Source organism: Falco peregrinus, chromosome 4 (genome assembly GCF_023634155.1).
Source record: "Falco peregrinus isolate bFalPer1 chromosome 4, bFalPer1.pri, whole genome shotgun sequence".
NCBI classification, from domain to species: domain Eukaryota; kingdom Metazoa; phylum Chordata; class Aves; order Falconiformes; family Falconidae; genus Falco; species Falco peregrinus.
In genome coordinates, this window is record NC_073724.1 from 59,157,553 (window position 1) to 59,182,403 (window position 24,851).

The following is a 24,851-nucleotide window of genomic DNA, read 5'->3' on the forward strand; positions in this document are numbered from 1 at the left end:
CATATTGCTGCTTAAAAAGATAAAGAAATATAGAAAGTTGCTTTCAGTTATTGATTACTAAGGTGCCATGTTTGAGAGGTTTTGAAGACTAGAGCTATTTTGTCAAGGAACTTTAAAATAAACTGTTACTTGGTTTTTGACTGTCACTGCTGGAGATGTGACTTGGACTACAGCTTGTCCTTGCTGTTTTGTGAGTTTGTCATTTCAGTTTATGTTTTTGTCAATTGCAGGGCCCCCCAGGAGCATCAGGCTTTCCAGGAAACCCAGGCCTTCCTGTATGTATGAAGTTTATGTATTTTTACAAAGTACATCAAAGTTTTAAGTGTGACATCTGACCTGGACTATTGCTAATACTGCTATTTTCTTTCTTTTCATGTAGGGCATTCCTGGACAAGATGGCCCTCCTGGTCCACCTGGCATTCCAGGGTGTAATGGCACAAAGGTGACATTTACATATATTTATAACAGCATCTCTTGTGTTGAAATAAAAACATCCCTCAAGCATATGTTCCCTAAATAAAACCAATTTCTCTCTTTCTCCTTAGGGTGAAAGAGGTCCAGTAGGTCCCCCAGGTTTACCAGGACTGACTGGGAGCATAGTAAGTAGATTCTTGCATGCTTGATCCACTTATTTCAACCCTGATTCTTGAAATGCAAATATGACTATATGAAATGATACAGAGTATAAGATGTAAAATATCAAACACTGAGGACCAATAACATCAAATATGTCTTTTTTCACAGGGACCCCCAGGACCTCCAGGAATGAAGGTACATTTTGCTCTAAGTATGTTCTAACAGTAAGAATTAGGGTGAACTCTACACCCTCTAAGACTAGCAGTTCTTACTTAAGGACTGAAAAAATGTACCACCATGTTTCACTTTGTACTCTGTTCTGCAGTCCCACTAAATAAAGACAGTGGGGCGACCTCCAATTAATAACGATTGAACACATGAGTTGTTCCATGCAGGCCTTGAAAGTGTAAGTATTACAGAGATTACAACAGAAATAAGTAGTACATATCATTAATTATGTATAAACAGTGTGGTGCCCACCTAATTGTGTATAAAGTTTTATACAGATTTTGTGATTCAAACATTTGTTTTGATATTGACATTTCATTTATCTAAATAGTTTCACACAGATAATGTTTGTGGAAGAAGGTCATATAGCCTAAAGTATGAGAACCATCCAACACATACTAAACAGTTTTTATAAAGAAAAAATTAAACTACATAGGTATCTGAGTGTGTTTTGTGAGCTGGAGAATGAAATATTGAATGTTAACGGAAAGCTTTTGCTTTTTAAAATGAACAGATATAATTTGGAATTGTAAGCTAAACATAAGTCCCAATGTAATCTCAGATTTGTAATGACCTGACTACCTTAAGCTGTAAAATTCCCTTTTCTCTTTCTCTCACATGGGAAGAACTGACTTAGTCTATTCACTGACGTGCTCAAATATTTGTCCCCTAGGCATGTATGCATGGGTACACAACTCCTGAAATAAAATTACTTACTATATTGCAATTTTGTACAAAAATGCAGGGAAAATGGGATCTTTTGCTATCAAAAAAGAGAAACATAAAGAAGTGGATAATGATCAGAACAGTTTTCTGAAGCAAGACAAAATGGATTCCTGTTTTGAAGAAAAAGGATGCCATAAATGGCTTTTATGTCAAAATTAGGTATAAGACTGAATATCTTAGCCTGGAAAAGAGACTGTTACACTTCTCTCAGCAGCCAGGTCAGATTCTCCAGTTATGTGGTGACCCTGTCTGAAGTAGTGATAGATTTGGTGGGAAAAATCTTTCTGATTACCCATTAAAGTATAGGAAATCAGGATATGAAAGAAGATTTCCTACTGGAATCTCTTCAGGTGACTTTAAAGGTTTGACAATTAGGGTCCTCACTTTTAATATCTCTTGCTATGTTTCAACTGAATTAAAAGAAGTAAGATGACTTTTTTTTAAGTCAGCTTTCCAAATGATTCTTTGCATAGCTCCAACTTCCCTCTCATTGCAATATTAGTGGTTTTGAATGTATTTGAATGGATGTTCAAGTATTATTCATTTTCTTTTCTTGTTATAGGGAGATCCAGGTGAAGTGATTGGTCTTTTACCTCCTAGTGTGCTAAAAGGTGATAAAGGCTTTCCTGGCCAACCTGGACTACCTGTAAGTCCAAATGATGTTTGAATAGCAGTGAGCTTCAATTAAAATTATATCAGTATCATGAAATTACCAAGCAAGTATCGCTTTTTAATTATGCCATTTTAATTTTTCATAGGGTCCACCTGGAACTCCAGGGTTTCAGGGACCAATGGGGCCACAGGGGCCTCCAGGAGAACCAGTAAGTTTCCTCTCATGCCGATCTGCACTTTACTTATAGAGCTTTATTATAGGAAAGTTCTACAAGGTGTGTATAGCCAGTGTTTGTTGGGGTTTGGGAAAGACAACCTGTGGTTCCAGGCTTCATGTTTAGACTCCTGGACTCTAACGTGGCAGGAATGACTGCGTAACGTAGGTTTTCAATACCAGCTGCTCCTACAGTCATCTACTCTTGCAGGCTTGGAGGACATTTTTGTGTGGGAGGAGCTGTAATATTTATTCCTCCTTTCCCCTCTTCTCCCACTGATTTTATAGAAAATAAACTACAAACCTAGCAGCCAGATCTAAATCAAGATGTTTGCTGAGGTTGTTCCTATGGGCAGCCACAGTAAGCAGTACGGTGGAAAACAGGATATGAACTGTCTGTTATTATAGGAATTTATTTTGTCAATTATAGTAATTGACAAATGCTGAAGGCATTTCAGCTATTTGGCATTTTGAGAGGCCTAACAGATACCTAGTATCTTCTCTTCCTGCACTGGATGCAGGTAACACTAGCAGCAATCAGTTATTGCCATCTGGTCTACGCCATGATTCTGGCCATGAAAGTGAGCTGTGTGAGATCTCTTATCCTTCTCAGGAAAACTGACAGTGATGTAAAGGAAAGCAATTGTACAGTTTAGTCAGTATTTGCACTTGCTGATGTGAAAAAGAACAATTTTAATGAAAGAAAGGTGAGGACTAATATTTAGCATGCAAGACTGGGAAAAAAAAAAAGTCATCAATAAAGTAATTTTACAGCGCAGACGTTTTTGATTGTCTCTTGTCTAGATGCTGATTAGGTCCAACACTTAACTGCAAAACAAGGTCTGATGAGATATCTTAGAGACAGATTCTGTTTGTTTATATTATTTGTTCTAAGTTGTGAGTACTGCACAGTAGCAGACTTTACATCTTGGTTTAATGGGAAAAATTGCATTTTTTACTATCTTTATAGAATAACACATTATTCTACCTAGTGTAATATATACATATATATGCAAAAATGTATTGTTTTGTAGGGTCCCCCTGGGCCACCAGGACTCCCAGGCGAAAAGGTAAGGCTCTGTTTATTATAAAGATGAAGTCTATTTGTTTATTTATTTGGCACACCAGATCCCCAAAAATCAGGAAACTTATAGTTCTAAAGGAGTGGGGGTTTTACACTCTGGGATCTATTTTTATGTCTTAATGGGCATCATAAAGAGATTTTTAACACGTTTTTAATGTTTTTTTCAATTTTGTTTAGATCTGTTATCTCACTTGATCAAATCAGTAGTAATTACAGCATTCTATGGTTATTTGAACTTATCTTAAAATGTTAATTATGTCACAAAAATGTTGAAAAAAGGAGAACACTGACAATAAAATCTGATAAATTTAATTCTTTTTTTTCAAGAATTGGTGTGACACAGGACTTAAAAAAAGCAGCAGGGGATTAGGACATAATATGTATTTGTTTCACACATGCATTTAAAAGACACATTCTGTCTTTTTTTGCCTCTCTTAACTTCTCCCGTGTACAAAATACCTTCATATGAATGTATAGTTGTATGCATGCATGCACTGCTGAGAAAAATTGACTAAGTACGTGTGCTTTGTATTTTCAGGGCTACATGGGCTTGGGCTTTCAGGGTCCCAAAGGTGAAAAGGTAGGTCTCTGAAAAACTTCTAGAGGACAACTGTCAGAAATATTTTTGATATTTTGTTTTAAATAAATGAACTGTTGGAATCAATCAGTGGAGAAAAGCAGCACTGTAATTTTTGGAAGACTTGAGTAAAGCTGTAATTTACACCTAAATGAACAAAGTTCACGAACGGTTACAGAGTTTGCTCATGATGGTGCTATATCTGACATTAATTTAGGTTGTTACCTGGTTTTCCAGCTGTGACCAGTACTGACTACTTTAGTTTGCAGTAGGCAGGTCTGGAAGTATTTACTCTGTATATTGGAACTCATTGTGTTATCTATTTGAAATTGATTTAGTTCTGAGGGATGAGATTTAATGTGTTGTCCAGAATTATCAGAATTAGTTGTGGTAGGACCCTTGAGGGCCTGTTTTGGTAGTGTATACTTTTAAAGCATATCTTTCAGTTGTCACCTTTTACTGTGTTTTGACTCAACCAGGAGCAGCTTTCAGAGCACGCAGACTGGTTTACTTTTGAATGACAGTGAGCCAAAAGATGTGCTCCAGGATCCCATTTATTCTCTTAACCAACATCAAATGGGTAGTAAAACATGTTAAGTTTAATCTGTTACCGCTCCCACTGAGAGGTCTAGGCTAAAGTGCTTTATGTTGTGTTTTCAGGAGCCAATAAATGCATGCAGTCATGGGTTATTCGGTAAATTGATAGTGCGTCTTAGGCCTTCCCCAGAAGCTTCTCATGAGTGTCATTGACAGAGGCCTTTTGGAGTATAAGTGTTACTTAGGTGGGTTTATTTAATCCACCGCCTTATTTATGTATTTTGAGCCACACTGTTCCTGATGGATAGAATCTTTTGTGGCATGACACGCTGTTGCAATTAACTTGTTATCATAAAATTGCTTGAAAAATGTTGGTCATAGAAGCATATGGAGATTTCCTGGCCTCCTCAGATTTGTCTTTAGCAAAAAATTAATGGTATTGCTATGCATTATGGCCTGATAGAAATGTATCAAGCTTTTTTGGAGCTGTTTTACTTTAAAAGATTTTGCATTATATGAGGAGATGAGGTCCTGACCTGGCCATGGACACATACATACTAAAAAAGTATGATCCACAGTTATCATCTGGGAAGTTGGCCTTTGCATAATGTTGTAAAGCTAATGGAACACTATAAGCTTGGACTGACATTTTCCTTTAGGCATCAACTTTCTGCAGCTGAACTCTTTCCCCCTAATCTGCGTCCTCCTTAAAGGAGGCGCTAAAAAACTTCTGTGCTATTACAATACTGATATTCAGCATTAATCAATCTTCACCCTAACAGGAAATGCAGAGATCTTTCTTCAGGGCAGTCTCTATCTGTCACCGATTATACAGTTGTGTTCCCTATCTGTGTGTAACCTATGTGGTTACATACAGTTGTGTATGTAACCCTTTCTCTGACTGATTTTGCCGAAATAAGAATTTTAAAAGAAACATTCATTTAGCTATATTTTTAAAAATGAGTTGTGGTTCTCTTTAATGTTATTGGTCTTAGTAATGTTTGTTCTCAGTGTCGGTACCATTTTCAATGGACTATCCTGGATTTGGTGTTGACAGGGAGAACAAGGAGTAAGGGGCCCCCCAGGACCCCCAGGACCAGCACCACATATGAAAGAAAAAGGGACTGAAGTCATAAAGGGAGAAAAGGTGAGACCTTAAATAATTAATCTTGTTGTAGTCTTCATTAAAATATGATCAATAGGAATTAACAAACAAAAGTAAAACAGAAAGAAAAAAGTCACGTACAGCCAAATTTTTAAAAATTTCTCCCTGTTTTACTTCATAAATGAATTTTGATTGTCTTTCTAGAAGTTCTCTGAAAAATATATGGTAAAGGTTAAATGCATAAATAATGTCATAAGTAACACAGACAGCAGAGGACTTTCTTGAGGAAGGAGGACTGATAAGCATAGTTCTGTAAACAACAAATATTCTAAAAATTTGAATTAAGTAGCTTATACTGGATTATCATATACAGAATCACATTCATGGAATCTGAGTGCTAATGAATTTTTCTATTACTGAATTAAGCAATCTAAGCAATATATACTAGTATAATAAACTAGCTCAATGGATTCACATTTTGTGTTTGTCTAACTTCTTGCATATCATACTATTAGGCATAGTTCTTGAAGCAGAGAACAGGGTTAAATGTGCTTCTGCTAACATGAAAAATTAAATTCTTTGCAACATAAGTGAATAATGGTTAAGGTTTTGTCTACTAATCTACATTTTCTTAATGATTTCATTAGGGTGATCCAGGTGAAAAGGGTGAACAGGGAGCCCCAGTGAGTATTGTGTAGATTTTTTTTTATTACTATAAAAATTGTAAAGAATCTGATAATGTCCCTAAGTATAGCTGTTTGACAAGAGCAAATTTCCTTTAGAATTTGGCAGTATTTTTGATCTGGTGTGTATTTATTTTCCAGGGATTGCCAGGTTCAGGTTTCAGAGGAGAAAAGGGTGAACCTGGGAAGCCTGGTCCACGTGTAAGTATGCTCAATTTTACCAGTATCATAATTACAGTCATTGTATTGTTTCCGTAAGATAATTAAACTTAGTAACAATTAGTGAAACAGCAAATTTGGTATATTTCAAGCAAACAGGTTTTGCTGTTGGACAGGTGTACAAGTCAAAGTAGTAATAACATACAGTAATGACATGCTTTCAGATAAAGACACCTAACAGTAGCTTGCAGTGCTGAAGGCAAAGGCAAGACTCACTTTGATCCCAACTGAAGCAACATTAAGTCATTCCAGAACAGAAGAAAAAGCAAAGAAAAACAAGTCGCTCTGTAGGAGTGACTTTAGCTACATGGAATGTATTGAATGTATTTCATATACTCTTGTGTGCAATCTACAACATAAGCTTGCTTAGCCTAAAGGTACTGTTTCTTACAAAGGGAGCAAAAAATATAGATGACTGAGATAAGTTCACTTGCTACTTTCTAGCCTGACTGTAGAAGCTTGAGGACATAAGGTCTGCTATATTTGCCTAGTCTGACCGATACCATAGTCTCATAACTTTCATAGCTGAGCTGGTAGCAAAAATACACATTTTCTACATGCAAACGTATCTAAAGTATTGTTTCTTAAATTGTGGGTCTTCATAAACTTAGAAAAAGTACCAGCACATCTGTAGGCATTGAATTGTACTTCAGTCTGAAAAAGAGATAATCTCCCTCTCTACTGTACTACAAGGTCAAATGTTCTGTTATCTTTTCAGTAAAGAAACATGATAGGATTATCTTTGCTATCATGTATGTATTTTTACTCTTACAGTAAATGAGGGCTTGAAAACTGGAAGAATGGAGAAATGTTGGCCTAGAGCTTGTTGAGGAAACCAGAGCATTTTGAATTGTTCAAAAATACAGCTTTCAGCTTCTAAAGACTTCCCTGAATACCTTTTTTAAGATATTTTATATATAATTGTTGCTGTTCAAGGGAATCATAGCTACTTCTGAAATTAAGATAAGGCTTGGAAGGTGAACAGATGTTAAGATCTGATATTCTAGTTTCATGGAATGAAACCGTATGATTAATTCCAATCACAGGGTACATTTGAAGACTCTCCTGACTTTACAGATCATAATTTTAATTGATCATTAAAAATTACTTTGTAACCCTTTTTTATAAAATACCATAGCTGCACACATTGGTGCCTGTTCATGTTTCTTGTATCATTTTTATCCTTCAGTTACATTGTTTTAGACAGATTTTTTTGACCTAAACTGATAGATTAATTTTTTAGACTGAATTGCATACACTGTTACTTTGCGTATTAAGTGTATACGTTTTCTTGGGTTTATGGGAAATATTCGTATTACTTATGATACGCATACAATCTAAGCACTGTGACACCAACTAAAAGCCAGTTTCCAGTGGATTAGGCTACAAGCCTAGGTGCCAGTCCCTTCATGGTCCATAAGAAGAGGAAGGGAATGCTGAAAAGTAGCTTAATCCATCTAGATAATTTATCATCTGCCTGTTAATTATCTCAAGGAAATCTAATCCCCTCTTAAGATAACACAGTGGTCTAATAGTGAATCATTTTGTTCTGGAGAAGGGAGTCTTGGATTCTAGGTTATCATCTGCCTTGTGATTTGAAATTGTAACTCTCACTTTAGAGGAAGTGGTTTTTCCCACTAGATTACCATGCGATCTGATATGGGACCACTCTCCAAGCCCTCTGCTGAAACTGAGCCATTGAATGCCTAGAATAAGTGTTTTGTGAGGCAGGAGACTATATATGTAGGAAGGGATTGCTATGAAGGGAAAAGTTTCTGGGTCTGGTTCCAGTTTCCTGTGCTGTTGATATATTTGTCTTGAAGCCTCCTTGACTGGGCAATCTGTATGTTATTCCTGGATCTGGGAACAAATTTGCAGAATTTTATTTAATTTTGCAGCTTGCAGGATGTTAAGTAATGTAAGTACTAGGCAGTCACTATTTGCCTACTTTATACCCTGTGCACTGTTAGCTGCGTTAGCATGCTTCAATTAATGCATTATAATAGTGATTGTTTTGTTCTAGTGTTTCACCCACTGTGTTTAGACATTGCATGTATGTGGCCATCTATTTAAGCAAAGTGGATCTTGGTGTTTTACAGGGAAAGCCTGGAAAAGATGGTGAACCAGGACCAAAAGGAGAACCTGTATGTATTTTACTGAATTTCCAGTGCTGTTTCTTACATTCAAAGCAAAGAACTGTCTGTGTATTACAAAATGGTTGAAATTTTCTAGCCATCTGAATTGTTTGCTTGAAGTTGTTGCTTTCTGTGAATTAGTGACTATTTGAAAATTTAAAACTTAGATGCTGCCAGGGCTAAGATGTAACTATATTTGTCTTTGCTGGTTTTTCTGTCTTCTACACACAGGGTTTGCCCGGTGGGTATGGGGTTCCAGGACGACCCGGGGAGCCTGGTGCAAAGGTGCGTAGTAGCGGCCTTTGAATCCCATCACACAGAATGTGGAGTTAAGAGCTTGTATGGCATGTTCATGGATGTGCAGTAAAGCAACAAATGGACATAAAGCCATATTAAATGAATGTTACTAAGTTGTGAAGTCATCACTCATTGACTGGGAAAAGTCAAAATTAAGGTAGCATAGGTATCCTTGGTTTACATATCTTACATGAATTGGTTAATGCAAGCTTTATTTTCACAAGCTTTTTCCCCAGGCAGTATATGTACAAGTGTACTTTACGAAAAATTCCAGTTTCTCTTTATGTAGTGTAAGGCAGTACAGGCATGCAACCTAACTACTTGCTGCTTATTGTAATGGCCTGGGTACTTATCATTTGGAATTTGTATGAATCTGCATCAAGGTGTTAATTTGCTAAGGAAATCCTACTTTGTGGAGAAGAAAATCTGATTTGGATTTAAAATGTAAATTGTATTTTGATTTAGGGTGACAAAGGTGATCGAGGTTTTCCAGGACCTCCAGGAAGAGTAAGTAAAATAAATTCTTGTTTTGTTTTAAACTTCAGTGAAAATATAAATTTTGTGAAATTCAAAGTGCTCAAACAGTGAGGAAAAAAAGAAAACCTATGCATGTTCTGACCTCATTATAATCAGTCATATCCTCAGTTTTTCTTAATGGAAACAGAATTTAGATACGGGTCTTTAAGTATATTTGAAATTTGGGAAAGGAGCTCTCAAGGGAAATGATTTTCAAATATTTTCAACTATGCAAATGATAGGTATTGTTAATCATACAAAATATCCAGAAGAAAGTTTGAAAGAGTAAGTCTGTCAGCTTTACAGTCTGTAAGTTTTTGAACACTTCAAATAAAAAATAGCATTAGTCAGCCACAGTTAGATCATTGATGGTCCTGCTTCCCCAACATGGAGGAAAATTCCCAGCATCTGCTGATTTGATTTGAAAAATTGTGCATACTTCCTGAATATTTTATTGTAAATGTTAGTATCCTATATGTCAAGCTTGTATCAATGTTGGCAGAAATTGCGAGAACAGAATATTTTAGTATTTATGTTAAATAGAAACCTAATGGGTCAGCACTTAGACCACGCTGAGGTTTCTTGGCATCTTTCTTGTTCAGAAAGGTGCTATAAAGCTCTCCACTTAATGCTACTACTGATTTGAAGGAATTTTGTCAGAATAAGAAATACTTTTTTCTCTGGTAGCTCCTCAACAGCTATAACCCTCCCACGGCAGTTGTTATGTATCAGTGAAATTGCAATTATAACCAAAACTGCTCAAAATTGTTATTACAAAACAAAATGGCCTCTGTACCATCAGGTCAACACAAGGGAGATACAAATGAAGGCACAGGTGTATGTTTCTAGTGTCCTAGTCTTTGTCCTGTGATTCAGGTTATAGATCCTGGACCAATAGATACCTTTGGTGAAAAAGGAGAGCCTGGAGTTTCAGGTTTGCCTGGACTGAAAGGCCAAAAAGGTGAAAAAGGTATGTATTTTTTCTTGTCTTTTTGACTGAGTTATGCTTTTCGTTTTCTTATTAAAGTAAGTTCAGGTTGTACTATCTGTGAGCTCAGGAGCTCTATATGACAGTGAAATGTTTCAGTTATTAATTGCTTTCAGGTTATTACTATTTGTGGCAGTTTGTAGGATGCCTCTGCTCATCATAAATAACACTGGCTTTCATTTATAGATTGGAGAAAGATAAATTGGGATCTGTTTTTATGGCAGTTAAATAATCCAGTGAGATTATTTAAGAAAGATGGAAACCAACACAAGCATAAAGAAAGTAACAATGCAGAGTCTTGAGACTACTGTTAAAAAGTCAGTAGCTAAATTTTAGTCTTATAATTGGCTTGCATAATTTACAAAATTCTTCAGTAAACAGAGTAAATCGAGCAGTCCCTTTCCCAGTTTCACCATTACAGACTTTACCCTATTGAAGAAATATCAGTGGAGAGTATGGCACACAGCAGGGCCTTTTCCCTAAATGTATTGTTTGCAGGTATCTATAGATTATTTAACTTAAACTTTGCTTCAGGGCATACTAGCTTGTAATGTGTACTTAAATAACATATGCTAAAACTTCACTGATGTTGGCATTGCTGACTTAATCACCTAAATGAAAACTTCTCTTTCTAAAGGTTTCCCTGGTATACAAGGAATTCCAGGACCTCCAGGTATGAATTCATGGCCACTGATGTTCACTTTTTTCCTGTGTTGTTCTTGGGTGAAGAGTACTGAGAGGTGTTCTCCTTAGCTGCTGCCAGTTACTGCCTTGACTTACAGAACACCCAGGCAGTGGTCTCTGCAGGGGTCCAATCACACCTGCAGATGACTTTTCTCATCTTTTTGATGTGATCTGGCCTTGCTCTTTGTGTACAGTCCTGATAACTTCCTGCTTAAATGAAGAAGTAGTGTGCACAGGTCATCAGTGAGAGCGCAGAGAGCATGGCTCCATCGGGCAAGAAGAGCTGTAAAATGTGAATATGTGCATATGTACCTATGTATGTATACTTATATGTAAATAGTTTGTTTTTCTCTCACTTCAGCTCTGTATGGGTTTTCATAATTTTAATAAAACTAGGTTTGCAGGGAGAAATAATATTTATTAGATCAAAGTAATTCCTGAAGGGTTTCTGCTTTTTTTTGACTATGTCATTTGATCTAATAGAAGTTATTTCTTTTGCCTGCAAATGTTGCCTTTTTCATAGTCTTAGCATCTTCACATCTGTGACAACACTACTATTCTGTGTATATGTACATGTGTTTGAACTAAACTATGATATTTGCTTTTTAAAAATCAAGCAAATCATCTGTGGAAACCTGACTTTGGCACATGATGATACTATTATTACCTCCTTTGCTCACATTTTCTATCTTGACAGTGAGCTAAGTAAGGAATTAATGAGAGCCAGGGTCAGATAGTTTCTAGGAAATTTTTCACAGTTTAGGGAGGAGATACTATATACTGCAGGCTATAATAGTCCCTAAAGAATTCTGTGTGACAAGACAAGAAGAATGGTAGCTCTTAGTCTGTCATTACCCTACAGAAATTGAGATTTGTGTGACTTCAGTATCTTCCTGCAATGTTGCAGAAGACTCAAAATGGTTTAGCGATCAAGTCTTATGGTTAGTTGTGAACTGAAATAGCTCATTAAAGTATGAAGACATGTGTGCGACTGTACCAATAGCTAAAAGCAGATCTTAAGTGTTTTTTTTTCTAGGTGTTTAACTGCTTCTCTTTATTAGCTGTTTGCTTATTAATCTTACCACCAGTTTTGGTTTTAGCATTCCTGAAATCTGCTAGCATCTGCTAGTATTGAATACTTATTTACTGAAGTTCTTAGGTACACTGTCTCTTTCTAAGTGTGTTAAAGGTTTGGTTTATTACAAGATAAGGAAGTATGTAATAGTTTCTAAGTGTAATATATAAATTCTTGTGTCACCACTCTTGACTACCCAACAAAAGTTGATTCAACTAAATCTCAAAAAGGCACTTAGTACAGACTGTATGTATTTGTGTAGGGACCTAACCAAAGTGAGTTACTTTGAGCTGTAGTGAGTATATAATCTCAATTTTACACAAATCACCAACAGTGAAAAAACAGTCCTTTTTTATTTTGCACTAACATTTCTTCAATTCTCTCTGAAACGTAATGGAAGCTAACATGTTGATAATGTTACTGTCTTTTCACTTGTCACTTTTTCATGTATGTTTTACTCTGTCCAAAGGTCGACCACTTCCAGACAGGATAGGATCTCCAGGTGTCCCTGGAGAGAGAGGTGAAAAAGGTGAAAAGGGTTCTCCAGGGTTTGCTTTACCTGGACCCCCTGGAAGAGATGGTTTCCCAGGTCCCCCGGGGTTGCCTGGCCCACCAGGTCCTCCAGGCAAAACAGGTAGGTAAAGCACTCGGTTGCTTTCGCAATGGAGACTCCATAATGCACATTGAATGCAATAAAAAAGAAAAAAAGAGACTAGATTATAAAAGCTATAATCAGAATCCATATGCATTGTGGAAGAAACATATCTGAGTTGTTAATGGACCGAGTAAACACTTTTCTGCAATGCAACAAGCTGTTGTTTCCTTACTCGGACAAGGATTCTTTGCTAAATAAATGTTTTTAAAATTTCTTCAAAAGTTTGTTAAAATAATTGACGTTAATACACACTGGTTTCCCCTGTGTCCTAATGTTCCAACCTAGATATATTTGTAGATCTTCAATTAAAAAAATAACAGATATTTATATTGTTCTTGGCATAAAAGATGGCTGTTCACTGTCACAATTTACAAGTCAGCAGTACTAATCTATGTAACAGTTTGAATGGGTGTAAGAACTGCAGACTGAAATACTAGTCTGCCAAAAGTTTTTATTGTAAAATGAAATTATCTTACAGGAGAATGTGGTCAACGTATGCTTTATGGAGGTAAATGAAAAACTAGTAATGATGTGACAAATGCATATTAGTGGTAATGAGAACAGCATTATACAGCTGTGTATAATTAGTTTCTGATAAAGCATTTTTAAAGAGAAAAATGTTTTGGTTTTACTCTGCAATGAAGAAATGAAAAAAGTACGTATGAAAGTGGTCCAAGCTTGATAGCTCTTTCCAGCTGATGTTTCAACTCTTTCGTTGAAAGAAAACTTTTGCTGTTGTTGATACTGATACAGTGAGTTAAAGTGTCATTTCAACATGAAGAATGATTTCCCTTTTACAGTAGTTTAGGTAGGCTAAAACTATTGAAAGGGACATTATTCTCTATGGAATTCCTAAACCAAAATACTTTGTTCAAAAACGATTGATGTTACCTAGTTGTTGCTTTGTTTGCCAATGAAGCAATACAAAATCCAGCACCTAGAATACAGAATTAAATAGCTAAAACTTACCTTGCCCTACAAGTAAGAGCAATTCCTGTTTTTCATACATGTTTCTGTCACTGCTTAATTCCGCTCCTTCCCCAGACACTTCTTTAGCTTTCTTCAAATGCATAATGGGAAACAATTTGTTTTCATTTAACTGTTGTTTGCCAAACATTTTGACTACTGGCTTTGTCCAAACTGATGTCATACTGTATTGGGTCAGAACCTGTGTCATCAAACAGAACAAGCATAATTCGTATTCTCATATTAAGCCTGCTAAATAAATGTTGTTTATTATCTATTTCAGTTCCCAACATACGAAGTTTTTTGTTTTCAGAAAGCTTGATCAGTGTGATGAGGTTAAATAGATGTTAACAAGATGTTTGCGACCTAGAAATTTTCCTAAAACATTGAAAAGAAAAGACAGGGTACAAAAATCTCTACTTAATTTATTCAGAACGTCAATATTTTCTATTCTCTTCAGGGCCAAACCAGCCATTTTTCACCAACAGCACTTTTCTTAGCCAAAACTTAACATAAAAGTAGATTTTATGTGAAAGTTGTTAGCAACCTTACTATGGCAGAGCCTGTCTTTTTCTGTGTAATTCTTGGGGTTTCTTAAGCATTATGTATGAAATCAGAATACAGAATCCCAGTTGAATTTTTCAAAGTGAATCAAATAGAAAAGTTAAATGCTATCCTGACATATTAGTCTTCATAGATACATTCAGCTGGGACATTCATAAATGTAGCCCTATAGTGGAAACTTGTGTTTGTCAAACAATATTCTTTATTGCATTTCCATTACAGATGGAATTGATCAATGCCAGCAGGGAGAACCTGGTGCACCAGGTAGTCCTGGACTTCCAGGAAGAGATGGATTTCCAGGAGAGATGGGGGAGAAAGGTAACACTATTCTAAAGTGATTGCTTTCTAATGCTTGTACACTGGAGCTTGGGTATGTAAAGAGGCCGAGCAAGTTAGGCTGGGTCTGGTGAAAGTGTTCTTAAAGTTAGTTAAACAAATAGTTCATGGAAATGGAAGATGTTTCTTGAGTCTTGGTGAGTAAAAGAGGGATACTGTGTATTGAGTTGTGCAACACAGACTTCACTTACATTTCATTCAGCCTACACATTGGTGGAAAGTGATAAAGGATCACACAGGGCTCGCAGGGTTGAAAGAGGAGCTGGGAAGAAAGAAAGAGTTGAATATAGCCCCACTAAGTGTAAATTGAACTGTTTATGGGAGTTTAAGATGTGAATTCTGAGATTAAGAATTAGGGAGAGGCAGATGAGTTAGGAATGGAAATGGTTTATGAATCATTGCCATGGGTATGATTGAAGCTAAAATTGTAACACCTATAAATAGGACTGTCAACCATGTGTTTTTGCAGCATTGACTAAATGGACATATAAAAAAATAAGCTGCACTCGTTTACACAGTGGTTGATCCTTCCTCATCTCATTTGGCTCACTGCTTTGCTAAAACTACAAAACTGCAGTGACTATGGAGGTTCTCCTTTTTTTGCTTTAATCTTTTTGTTTCTTCTATACCCAGTGTATATTTCTTTTCATCTTTTTGATCCTCTTCAGCCTGGTCCCTTTTAAATGTTCTGTTACATATTATCCCTAGGATAAGACTTAAGTTGATTTTCATGCCATTCCTTTAAAAATTTTAAAGAATTTTGAATATCAGTTTGCTGATAAATTTTCTTTGAAGCACGTAATTAGAAGTAGCACACTTGTTTTTTTTCTTTCAGCATGTAGTGTATTAAATTGACATTTTCCCCTGAATTCACCTGCTTGCAGTTGTCTAAAATCTTTTCATTGTTATTAATTAGTTTTGTTGTTGTTTTGTTGTTCTCTTCTTCAGGTGACAAAGGTGAATCCTGTGCCTTATGTGATAAAGTAGGACCACCTGGACTTCCAGGGCCACAAGGGCCACCAGGTCCAGCAGGTAAAAACTCATTAACTACGTAGGCTAAAATCTAAAGATGCAACATATATGATAACATTAATTAATTTTTGTCCCACTAATGAAATTATTTGTGAAACTAATGAAAGGAGGATGGAATATTCCTATTTTTGGCCTGATTCCAAATATGCCACAATGGAGGCTCTTTGCAGACTGTGGCCTAAATATTTTCACAGAAGACTGGGAAAGTGAAAAATAATGTGGGAAGCATTTGCCCTATGTGCCCAGGCTTGGCAGCAGCCCATACATACATTCCCAATCCTAGCCAAAAAAAGAAAAAAGCTATTTTTCTGCTGCCATATGAGAGAAGTGCCACATGCAAACAGTGATATTGTACATAACGTTTGTTCTAGTGGCTGTTAAGAAAAATGAATAAAGTTTAGGTAGTTTCAAGACTGCAATGGTTACATGATAGGTCTGAACAGTAAGGTTAATTCATTCCTAAGTCAAACGAATCAACTTCTGAGTTTATGAATGCAGACACATATAGCACATAAGCACATGAATCCAGACAATTTCACTGACTTTAGCAGCATTATGTTGATGTGACTGGGGATGAAATGAGACACTTTGAGAAGGGTCACAAAGAATTCAGATGAGATGAGCTATTTGTAAAAGCATGTAATAAACAGAATTGTGTTTTTGTCTCTCTGATAAGGTTTTCCAGGACAATCGGGTTTCAAGGGTGACAGAGGCTTACCTGGACTTGATGGCCTTCCAGGGGTACCTGTAAGTAATGCCTTGCCAAACGCTATGTGTCCTATGAGACGTGATCAAAAAACATGTTATTGTCAATGTGGTTGTATAATAGTTCTGTTTAAAAAGAGACCAGCACAGTGATATGATAAAATTAAGGAACAATGCCTAGCAAAATAAACTAGGAAGCAGCATGGCTGAGCTATGAGAGTTAAAAAAAGCTGTCAGAAATGGGTTATATTTCTGTGTGTGCCCATCATATGGAGTCAGCAGGACACGTGACCTTCTGGCTGAGCAAGCTAAGCGGTGGAGTTGGGTAAAAAGTAGGATTTCACAGCAAATAGATGCAGGTCTGCCCTGACCTTCTCACAAGTCTTTCCAATAACTCTTTGCTGCTGTGTACATATATACTGAGAGAGAGGCAGTGCCATCTAGTGTAGCGTAAGCAGTCTAATATTAGCATGCAGTATACTTTGGCAGTTTGTCTGAGTTTTGAGATGTGTGCAGTATGTTCCATAAAACATAGTTAGTTATCAGGAAAGCTAAGTACTTTTGAAGAAATAAAGGAAATCTGTGAAAGTGGATAGTACACTGATAATATGATCACTTGAAATTTTGCTGACACAGCGCAACATAGCTTCCAGTGAGTGAGGCTGGCTATCAGAAGCAGAACAGTCATAAGCATATCACTTGTCTAAAATGTAACACAAATTACTCCTAGATGAGCACTGTACTAGCACAACTACATTTGATCTTGTCAGAGTTCACTTGAGTGTCCCTACGTACACTGTGGTATGCTGTCAAGACCTACCTTAGCATACATGTTCCTGTAGTATAACGTGGATTTTGACACCATTTCTAATGTAAGTAGACTGAGTTTGTCGGAGTCTTCCCAGACTTTTTTCCCCAAAGCTGTTTTCTCCTTCCAGCTGATCACTTTTGGCAACATAACTTCCCAGTGACATTCATGTGCACTGCCTTTAACACACCAGTTACTCAAGCTCCCTCTATCACCAGTGGTGTGAGAGAGGCACCTTCAGAAGTTAAACCAACCACCTGTATGAATTCCTTAATCAAGGATTCTATTTCTTTCCCTTGAGTATAATAAAGCCTAGATGCCTGAATTCAGCCAATGAGTTAGCTGAAATGGAATCCATTCTCTATTTCCAGTACGATAACCAAGATTGTATCACTCAGTGACTGAATTTACTATAATGCCAATGGGATCTGTGAAAGAAACAGTGGAGAAAAATAAAAGATATCCTAATGTATTTAAACTTTTTTCGTGTCTGCATTTTGTTCTCACCACATGTTTTGCCACACCTTTATATTTTCCTTTTATTGCCTCTTAAGTTCTGTTCATGTCTTTCATCAGACAAGGACTGGCTGCTGTTCTGATTGCTTTTAAACTTGTTTTGCTCCACAAAGTTCAGCCAGGTGGTGATCCAGCATATAGTTTAGCTTGGAAAAACTACATAGAAGCCAGCCTTGTGAGCTCACATTGTTTAGAGCCGTGCCAGAGCATCAGAGTCTGATCCAGGACCCATGAAAGCTAATGGAAGGATAGCCTTTGGCCGTATTCTGGTTGAGGTTTAAGTGGAGGGCACACATCAGCCATAAGCAGTGGACATTGCCCATGAAGTTTGTGCTTTACTACCCTAGTGGGTAGCTTTGATTCACATTGTTCCTGTGAGAAAATTTCATCTAGGTCCTAGAAATTATGTAGGGAAAAATTGGCATTCTGGAAATCCTATAGTGTATTATTAGGTAGATAATTTCTTCACAGGAGACCTTACAAAACTCTTTTCTGAGCATGTGCATAGTATTCTGATAGTGCCAAATGGCTGTGATTTTTAATTGTACAAAATCAATGAGCATTAGTAATGAAGGGGAATGTGTATTTGCATCAGCTAAATGTCATAAATAAATTACCCAGGGAAAAGCTTTCAGCCTTCAGCTTTAGCTCTTGTGCAAATAATATTTGAGTTTTGTTTAAGACAACTAATTTAATTTCATGGACAAGCTATGTATTTTATGAATATTAGTTGATTTAAAAGCTTTTGAAAGAAGGAAAATCATGGGTGGGGCTTGTATAAGCAGTTCAAACCTATAAGTTTGACTGAGTTTGTCTTTGCATAATGGAATTGTGTCATTTTCCTGTATTGGTACTACTGCTGGTATTGTGAATTATCATGGAATGTAGAGATATTTTTGTTGCATTTCTGTTAGGGAAATAGGTTCCACAGTTACAGAATTCAGTATTTAAAGTTTGGAGCAGACACTTTAACTCTGAAATACCTCTTTAAAAAGCCTCATTTACTGTGATGCTGATATTGTATAAATGCGCATAACTGAAAGCCAGTGGATAGTCCGTTGAAAATTCAGGGTAGTTTTTTGGTGTCATGGCCTTTAGTTCTTGTGTAAGTTTATGTGCACCATCTAAAATAATACACCTGTGATATGATAAATGACAAAATGGTCAAGACAATGTGCATTAATTCCTTAGTCACACTGCTGTGTCCTGGAAAATATTCTCATTTGACCTCCTTAGTTGAAAACTTAATGGTTTACTTGGTTTCGGTGTAGTCTTTAATTTCTGAATATTTTTTTTTCTGTTGTATCAGTTGAAGTGTTGGTAGGGCAACTGACGACATTTGAATTTATAAAATTTCAGGGCCCCCCCGGCACTCCAGGACTTATGGGCAGTCCTGGGGCAAAAGGAGAACCAGGAGATTTTACTTATGATTCTATCCTGAAAGGTGAAAAGGGAGATCCTGGTTTCCCAGGACAACCAGGTACTCCTGGAAGAGAAGGAAGACCAGGAAAAGATGGATTGCCAGGTCTCCAGGGTCCAAAAGGAGCATCGGTATGTGTGTTTCTTTATGTTTACATATTGTCCTGCTGTATGTTTATTATGTTTACATACTGTCCTATACCTTCCATCTTTCAGGCCAGAATTCATCTGCTTTTATGCCCTAGACATGCTTTTGTTCATTGGTCATTTGTTGGTCCACATCTTGTCCTTACCTTGAGTAGTTCATTCTTGCTCAGGGGAAGACTCCATTTTCCCTGGAACCAGTGAGGAAGACAGTCCTTCAGCAACAGACTATTTCAGAGTTAGATTTTAGCCCTTTCCTTTTACTTGTCGAGCAAGATTACTTCCCCCACAAAGCTGTGGGCATGGACAATGCTTTTTTTCCTTTTTCACTTTCTTACAGCTCGATAGTGAGAACTAGTGTGGATGATTTAGCTGGTATCTGGAGATGATTGAAGGAATGCAATTATCCAAGTAGAGACTGTTAAGACAAGGTTCAACTCTGTTCTAGCATACTTTTCTTGTGAAAACAAATGCTTCAAAGTCTTGCTCTAATAGAGAGTTCAGTGTGGTATGGATGTGGAGCTGAATGCGGAGCTCACATGTCCTCCCAGATCCACCACTGGGAACACAGCCTACATGTCCAGTTAGCTGCACTGAATACTAGGTATGATTTCCATGTGCTATTCCATATGGACCCCGGTTCTGTTTCCATTGAACTCAGTGATAAAAAATCCACTTTCTTCAGCATTACAGATACCTGTGCTAAATCCAAGTTAGAAAATATTCAAAGAAAGAGAATGACATGTTCTGTCTTGCCAATCAGGCAAGAATTACATTTATACTTTCCAAAAATTAGGGTACAGCTGGCTTGAAAGGAGAACGTGGTCCCCCTGGCCAACCTGGATTCCCTGGAGTACGTGGTGAAAGAGGTTTTCCTGGCCCTCCTGGGATAGGCGCTGCAGGATTACCTGGTGACAAAGGAGATAGAGGCTTTGCTGGAACCCCAGGTTTACCAGGCCTTCCAGGTATTGCTATTGTATGCTTAAAAAAATTGAAAATAAATGTACCGCTTAAGTGTTACAACTTAGAGGATCACTGGATCTTAAGATGGAAATAAAGACTTTCTAATTTAAATCTGTGTTTGCTTTCAGCAGTATAATAGCAGCTTTTTGAGGGAAATTTTCTTGAAGAATTTCTTATGCCAAATGGGATGGTTTAATTAAATTCCCTTGTTTAATTTCATCACTTCCTGTACTTAATACATTTTTACATTCACAGGAGCAAAGGGTGAAGCAGGACGAACTGTACCACTCCCTGGACCTCCTGGGGCGGATGGCCTCCCTGGGCCACCTGGTTTCCCTGGACCCCAAGGTACAGTAGCCTGTTAATCTTTGTCTGATGATCATAATGGTTCTGTTCCCCAGAAGCTAGACTTTGTATTAACATTTGTCTTGTTTTGACTTGCAAAGGTGACAAAGGGAATCCTGGGCTTCCAGGTAGACCCGGTCTGCCAGGAGAAAAAGGTGCTGTTGGACTGCCAGGTGTAGGGTTCCCTGGACCTCCAGGACCCAAAGGTAAGATAAATTTAGCCATCTAACAAAGCTGATGTAACTGAGTGTGGATGGAGGCCTGTAATATCATCCAGACATGCCTGCATGAGATATGGGAGGTGCAGCTGAAGAACCTCCCTTCCAAAATTCCACAAGCACCACAATAAGCATACTTTCAACACACACTTGCTGTGTGCAGTGATGCGGTGCAGATACAGACAGTATCAAAGCTACTGCCAGAATGGAAAAGTGATTTAGTACAACATATTACACTGCAGTAGCTGAGGTTGCTGAGAGATGAGATGACCTTTCTGAGAGATGAAGCACTGTGTGTAGTTGGTCCAAAAAACGTGCTGATGTAACTATAACATTCTTTGGCCGGAGCTTCACAGCTCTGCTGTGTCCCAGGTGGCTGAGAGTGGTTTAGTTAGAATACCAGCTCGTTCAGCATAAGTTTAGTCTTCACTGCATGGCCATTGTCAGAGTATGCACGTAACTTAGAGGGAGTCTAGGTGTTCGTACTCTATTTACAGATTTTGGGGAGATGTATTTCATAGTGCTGCTACTCATTTAGAACTATATGATGGAGCTTTCAGCAGCCACCTCAATACCCAAAATTCTTGTGTATCTTATTATTTAATTTAGTATTATTCCACAGATCAGTGAACTGAGAGGGTCAGAAATAATAATGAGAAAGGGCAAATCTTTACCTGTGACCACCTCTAGTTCCTCCAAGGCTCGTGTGGGACGAACCCGAACGGAGGAGGTTGGTTGTATCTGGAAAAGGGTTTCTGTATGCTCTTTGATGCCAGTAAGAAAGGGATGGCCTATCAAATACATTTCTTTCAGGGACTCTTCCTTGAATTCAGCTCTGCCCAGTGCCTTTCCTGGGGCTTAGCCTAAAAGCTGGATTTCCCACTCCATGAGACCTTTGCCTGGGAGAGGAGCTTCATCTCAATTTGTTCAGTGTGTGCTTGTGTTGAGTGAGTGCTGTCTTCCAAGTGATTTGCAGAATGTTGTGTGTATTCTTTCTGCATTCCCAAGGTGCAGTGCATGGGCCAGTTGTGGCATAGAAACCTTCTGTGTGCAGCCCACAGTGGCGTGTGTAAGAATGTTACGCAGCGCATACTGAACTAAAGGTGTTGATTCACAGATGGATTTTGTTGTGCATCCCTCAGTCTGGTGCCCCACACGTTAAGTTGCCTTTTTTAGAGAAGACTTTGGGAACCCAGTTTTGCAGACAGGATGTTTCTCAATGACATGAACCCACAAAGCTGTTCATTTAAGAGGAGACATTTATTTCTTCTGGGTGGCTGTTCCTCATCAGAAGCCAAATGCTGCACGAAGCTCAGCATTTGAATCTCTATTGAGACATTTGGGTGCTGGCATCCCTAGAAGTTTGACATGAAGACTACACAGACCTTTTTAAACTTATCCCTGTGAGGTAGTTCAGTTGGAGGCTTGAAGAAACAGCGGAGGACACTTACAGGCAGAGTCAGTAATTATGTGAGTTTTGATTTCTTTTATAGGTTTCCAAGGTCAGCCTGGTTCGCCTGGTCTGCCGGGGACTCCGGGAACCCCTGGACTGGATGGTTTGCCAGGTGTACCAGGTTTACAAGGTCAAAAAGTACGTGTCAGCTGCTGGTACTGTTACTTGTGACTGCCCATGTTAACAGGAATGTGTGCAAAGATCCTGCTCTTTAAAAAAATAATAATAATGTTGGCCAAACTGCCCTTCATCTTATGTTTTCCACTGTGCACACAGAGGAACAGAGCAGATGGATGAATGCTTGACATTAAAGCTAAAGGGCTTACGGCTCCCCCTTGAAGTCATATATAGCTCTCTGCATCGGAGTGATTTAAATACACTCAGTGAATGAATTCTTGGTTTTGATGTCTATTGTGCTTCTTTGGCTAGGGTGAACCTGGTGTAGGTCTACCTGGCCCTAAGGGGTTGCCAGGCCCTCCAGGCCCTGCTGGCATCCCTGGAGAAAAGGGAAATCCAGGACTGCCTGGCTTACGTGGTGAGCAAGGCTTTCCGGGCATACCTGGACAGCAAGGATTCAGAGGTAATGTCGCTGGAAAAATGCAGATCTCTATTTCTGTATCTTTTTAAAGGCACTCCCCTACAGATGTAGCAAGAAGTCTATTCACCACTGAAATATCCTACTGATATCTCAGGGAATCACCCTTTTTCCTTCTCCTCGTTTTCTCCTACCAACCACTGGTAATGAATGCTAGCTGCAAAGAGCAGCCCTTCCTCCAAGCCTGGGTGGGAGGTATTAGAGACTGAAATGAGGTCTTCTTGGGCTGGTGCTTCCAAATTGCCTTGTCTAGCATCTTCAGCAAGAAAGATTTCCAACAACATTGGAGGACACTCAGCCTGTGTGTCTGTCTCCCCACAGGAGACCCTGGCCTCCCAGGACTGCAAGGCTTGCCAGGCTCTCCAGGTGCACCGGGGGTGGGCCCGCAGGGATCACCAGGACCTGCTGGGCAGCCAGGACCCCAAGGACCACCAGGTGAGGGAAAAATACTCCCATGATGGTGCTTAGGAGAGGACTTTCAGCATAAATGGATATTGGCATTGGTGAAAGTGTTGCTCATGAACTGTTGTGCAGTGTGAGGTCGGTGGGGGTGCACGGCGGGGGCATGTCAGCGGTCCTCCTCTGTTTGGTCCAAAACACAGGGCTAGGCCTCCTGAGAAGCTTTTTGTTCAGTCCCCTTGGGTCATCGATGGATAATATATACAGGATCAAAAGCCTCACTCAGAAAATTAGGACTATTTCTGCTGTCTGGCTTTGAGTCTTCATTCTTCATGCCATATAGTTTCTGAACCGCAGGTGGACGTTATCAGATATTCTTGTTAATAATGTTGTCTCTGCTCTGTTTAGGACTAATCCTGTATCTTCTGTTTTTCCCAGGATTTCCTGGAATAAAAGGAGAAAGGGGCTTCCCTGGTGTCCCAGGCCTAGATATGCCAGGACCAAAAGGGGATAAAGGTAGCCAGGGCCAGCCCGGAGTGCCAGGGTCTGTGGGGCTACCCGGCCTGCCAGGTCCGCAGGGGGCTGTTGGGCTGAAAGGATCAGCAGGTAAATGTCTTTCCTTCGGAAACCAGCATCTTTGACAACTGTTTTATTAAGTTGTGGTCATAAGCCCTTGTACTCTGTTAGAAAGTGATCCATCAAACAGCCCAAGCTTGAGAAAACACATGAGCTGACGTCAGTAAGGCAGCTCTGGGCACGTGTAGCTGAACTGCTAAAGTCCTTTGGTGGATCAAGTCCAGCAACTTGCAGGAACTAGCCTTTAGCCTGTAATAATAAAAGGGGATTATTCTGCATGGTTTCAGTGACACAATGTGGTTTTAATAATGCCTTTGTTAGTGACAGTATTGTTTACTGTAATAGGAAGTTTTAAGAATTTGTCAAAAACCCATTACAAACTGTTTCATCCTGGTTTTCGTAACACTATTTTTACTGTTGTTTTCTCTATCAGGCTGTTTAGGTTAATAATTTTCTATGTCCCATTTTTCTTTAATTAGGGCAATTCCTAATATGATAGAGAGTAAATAACTCTGTTTCTTGTACTTCTTTACACTGCTTGTTTTATTTCTGTTATTCACTGTTTCACTTTGGTTTCAGGAGCCAAAGGAGAAATGGGAGTTATGGGAACTCCTGGATTGCCAGGAACTCCTGGACCAGTTGGAGATCCGGGGTTGCCTGGTGAAAAAGGTGAGAGAGAGATTTTTCACAATCAAAATGGTAAGATCCACCTTTTTCCTGGCAGAAGTCAAGTCTGTAAATAACCAAATGTAAGGAGTATGCTTGGCCTAAAGAATGCTTTATGTCAAGTAACTTCTGTGTAAGTTAAAATAGTGTAATTTAGAAAGCCGTATCTTAGAAGCAGTCATGTATTTGGGCACCAAGCAAGATTTTTGATCCACTCTCCAACATTGTAGGTGCG

At 38.4% G+C, this 24,851-nt stretch overlaps 1 protein-coding gene across 1 annotated transcript in view; it reads left to right on the forward strand.

Moving 5' to 3' along the window:
- Window positions 1-24,851, forward strand: part of COL4A1 (collagen type IV alpha 1 chain) — a 124,693-nt gene that overhangs the window by 72,790 nt on the left and 27,052 nt on the right. The window contains exons 5-33 of the mRNA XM_055801375.1: window positions 231-275; window positions 380-442; window positions 546-599; window positions 745-771; window positions 2,093-2,176; window positions 2,289-2,351; window positions 3,391-3,426; window positions 3,979-4,020; window positions 5,612-5,701; window positions 6,307-6,342; window positions 6,484-6,543; window positions 8,661-8,705; window positions 8,928-8,981; window positions 9,459-9,500; window positions 10,386-10,479; window positions 11,135-11,170; window positions 12,726-12,890; window positions 14,664-14,759; window positions 15,726-15,809; window positions 16,486-16,556; window positions 19,198-19,389; window positions 20,198-20,366; window positions 20,620-20,712; window positions 20,811-20,915; window positions 22,421-22,518; window positions 22,810-22,960; window positions 23,297-23,410; window positions 23,813-23,980; window positions 24,530-24,619. Coding sequence (XP_055657350.1) covers window positions 231-275; window positions 380-442; window positions 546-599; window positions 745-771; window positions 2,093-2,176; window positions 2,289-2,351; window positions 3,391-3,426; window positions 3,979-4,020; window positions 5,612-5,701; window positions 6,307-6,342; window positions 6,484-6,543; window positions 8,661-8,705; window positions 8,928-8,981; window positions 9,459-9,500; window positions 10,386-10,479; window positions 11,135-11,170; window positions 12,726-12,890; window positions 14,664-14,759; window positions 15,726-15,809; window positions 16,486-16,556; window positions 19,198-19,389; window positions 20,198-20,366; window positions 20,620-20,712; window positions 20,811-20,915; window positions 22,421-22,518; window positions 22,810-22,960; window positions 23,297-23,410; window positions 23,813-23,980; window positions 24,530-24,619 — 2,467 coding nt within the window. The remainder of the gene's footprint in view (window positions 1-230; window positions 276-379; window positions 443-545; window positions 600-744; window positions 772-2,092; window positions 2,177-2,288; window positions 2,352-3,390; window positions 3,427-3,978; window positions 4,021-5,611; window positions 5,702-6,306; window positions 6,343-6,483; window positions 6,544-8,660; window positions 8,706-8,927; window positions 8,982-9,458; window positions 9,501-10,385; window positions 10,480-11,134; window positions 11,171-12,725; window positions 12,891-14,663; window positions 14,760-15,725; window positions 15,810-16,485; window positions 16,557-19,197; window positions 19,390-20,197; window positions 20,367-20,619; window positions 20,713-20,810; window positions 20,916-22,420; window positions 22,519-22,809; window positions 22,961-23,296; window positions 23,411-23,812; window positions 23,981-24,529; window positions 24,620-24,851) is intronic.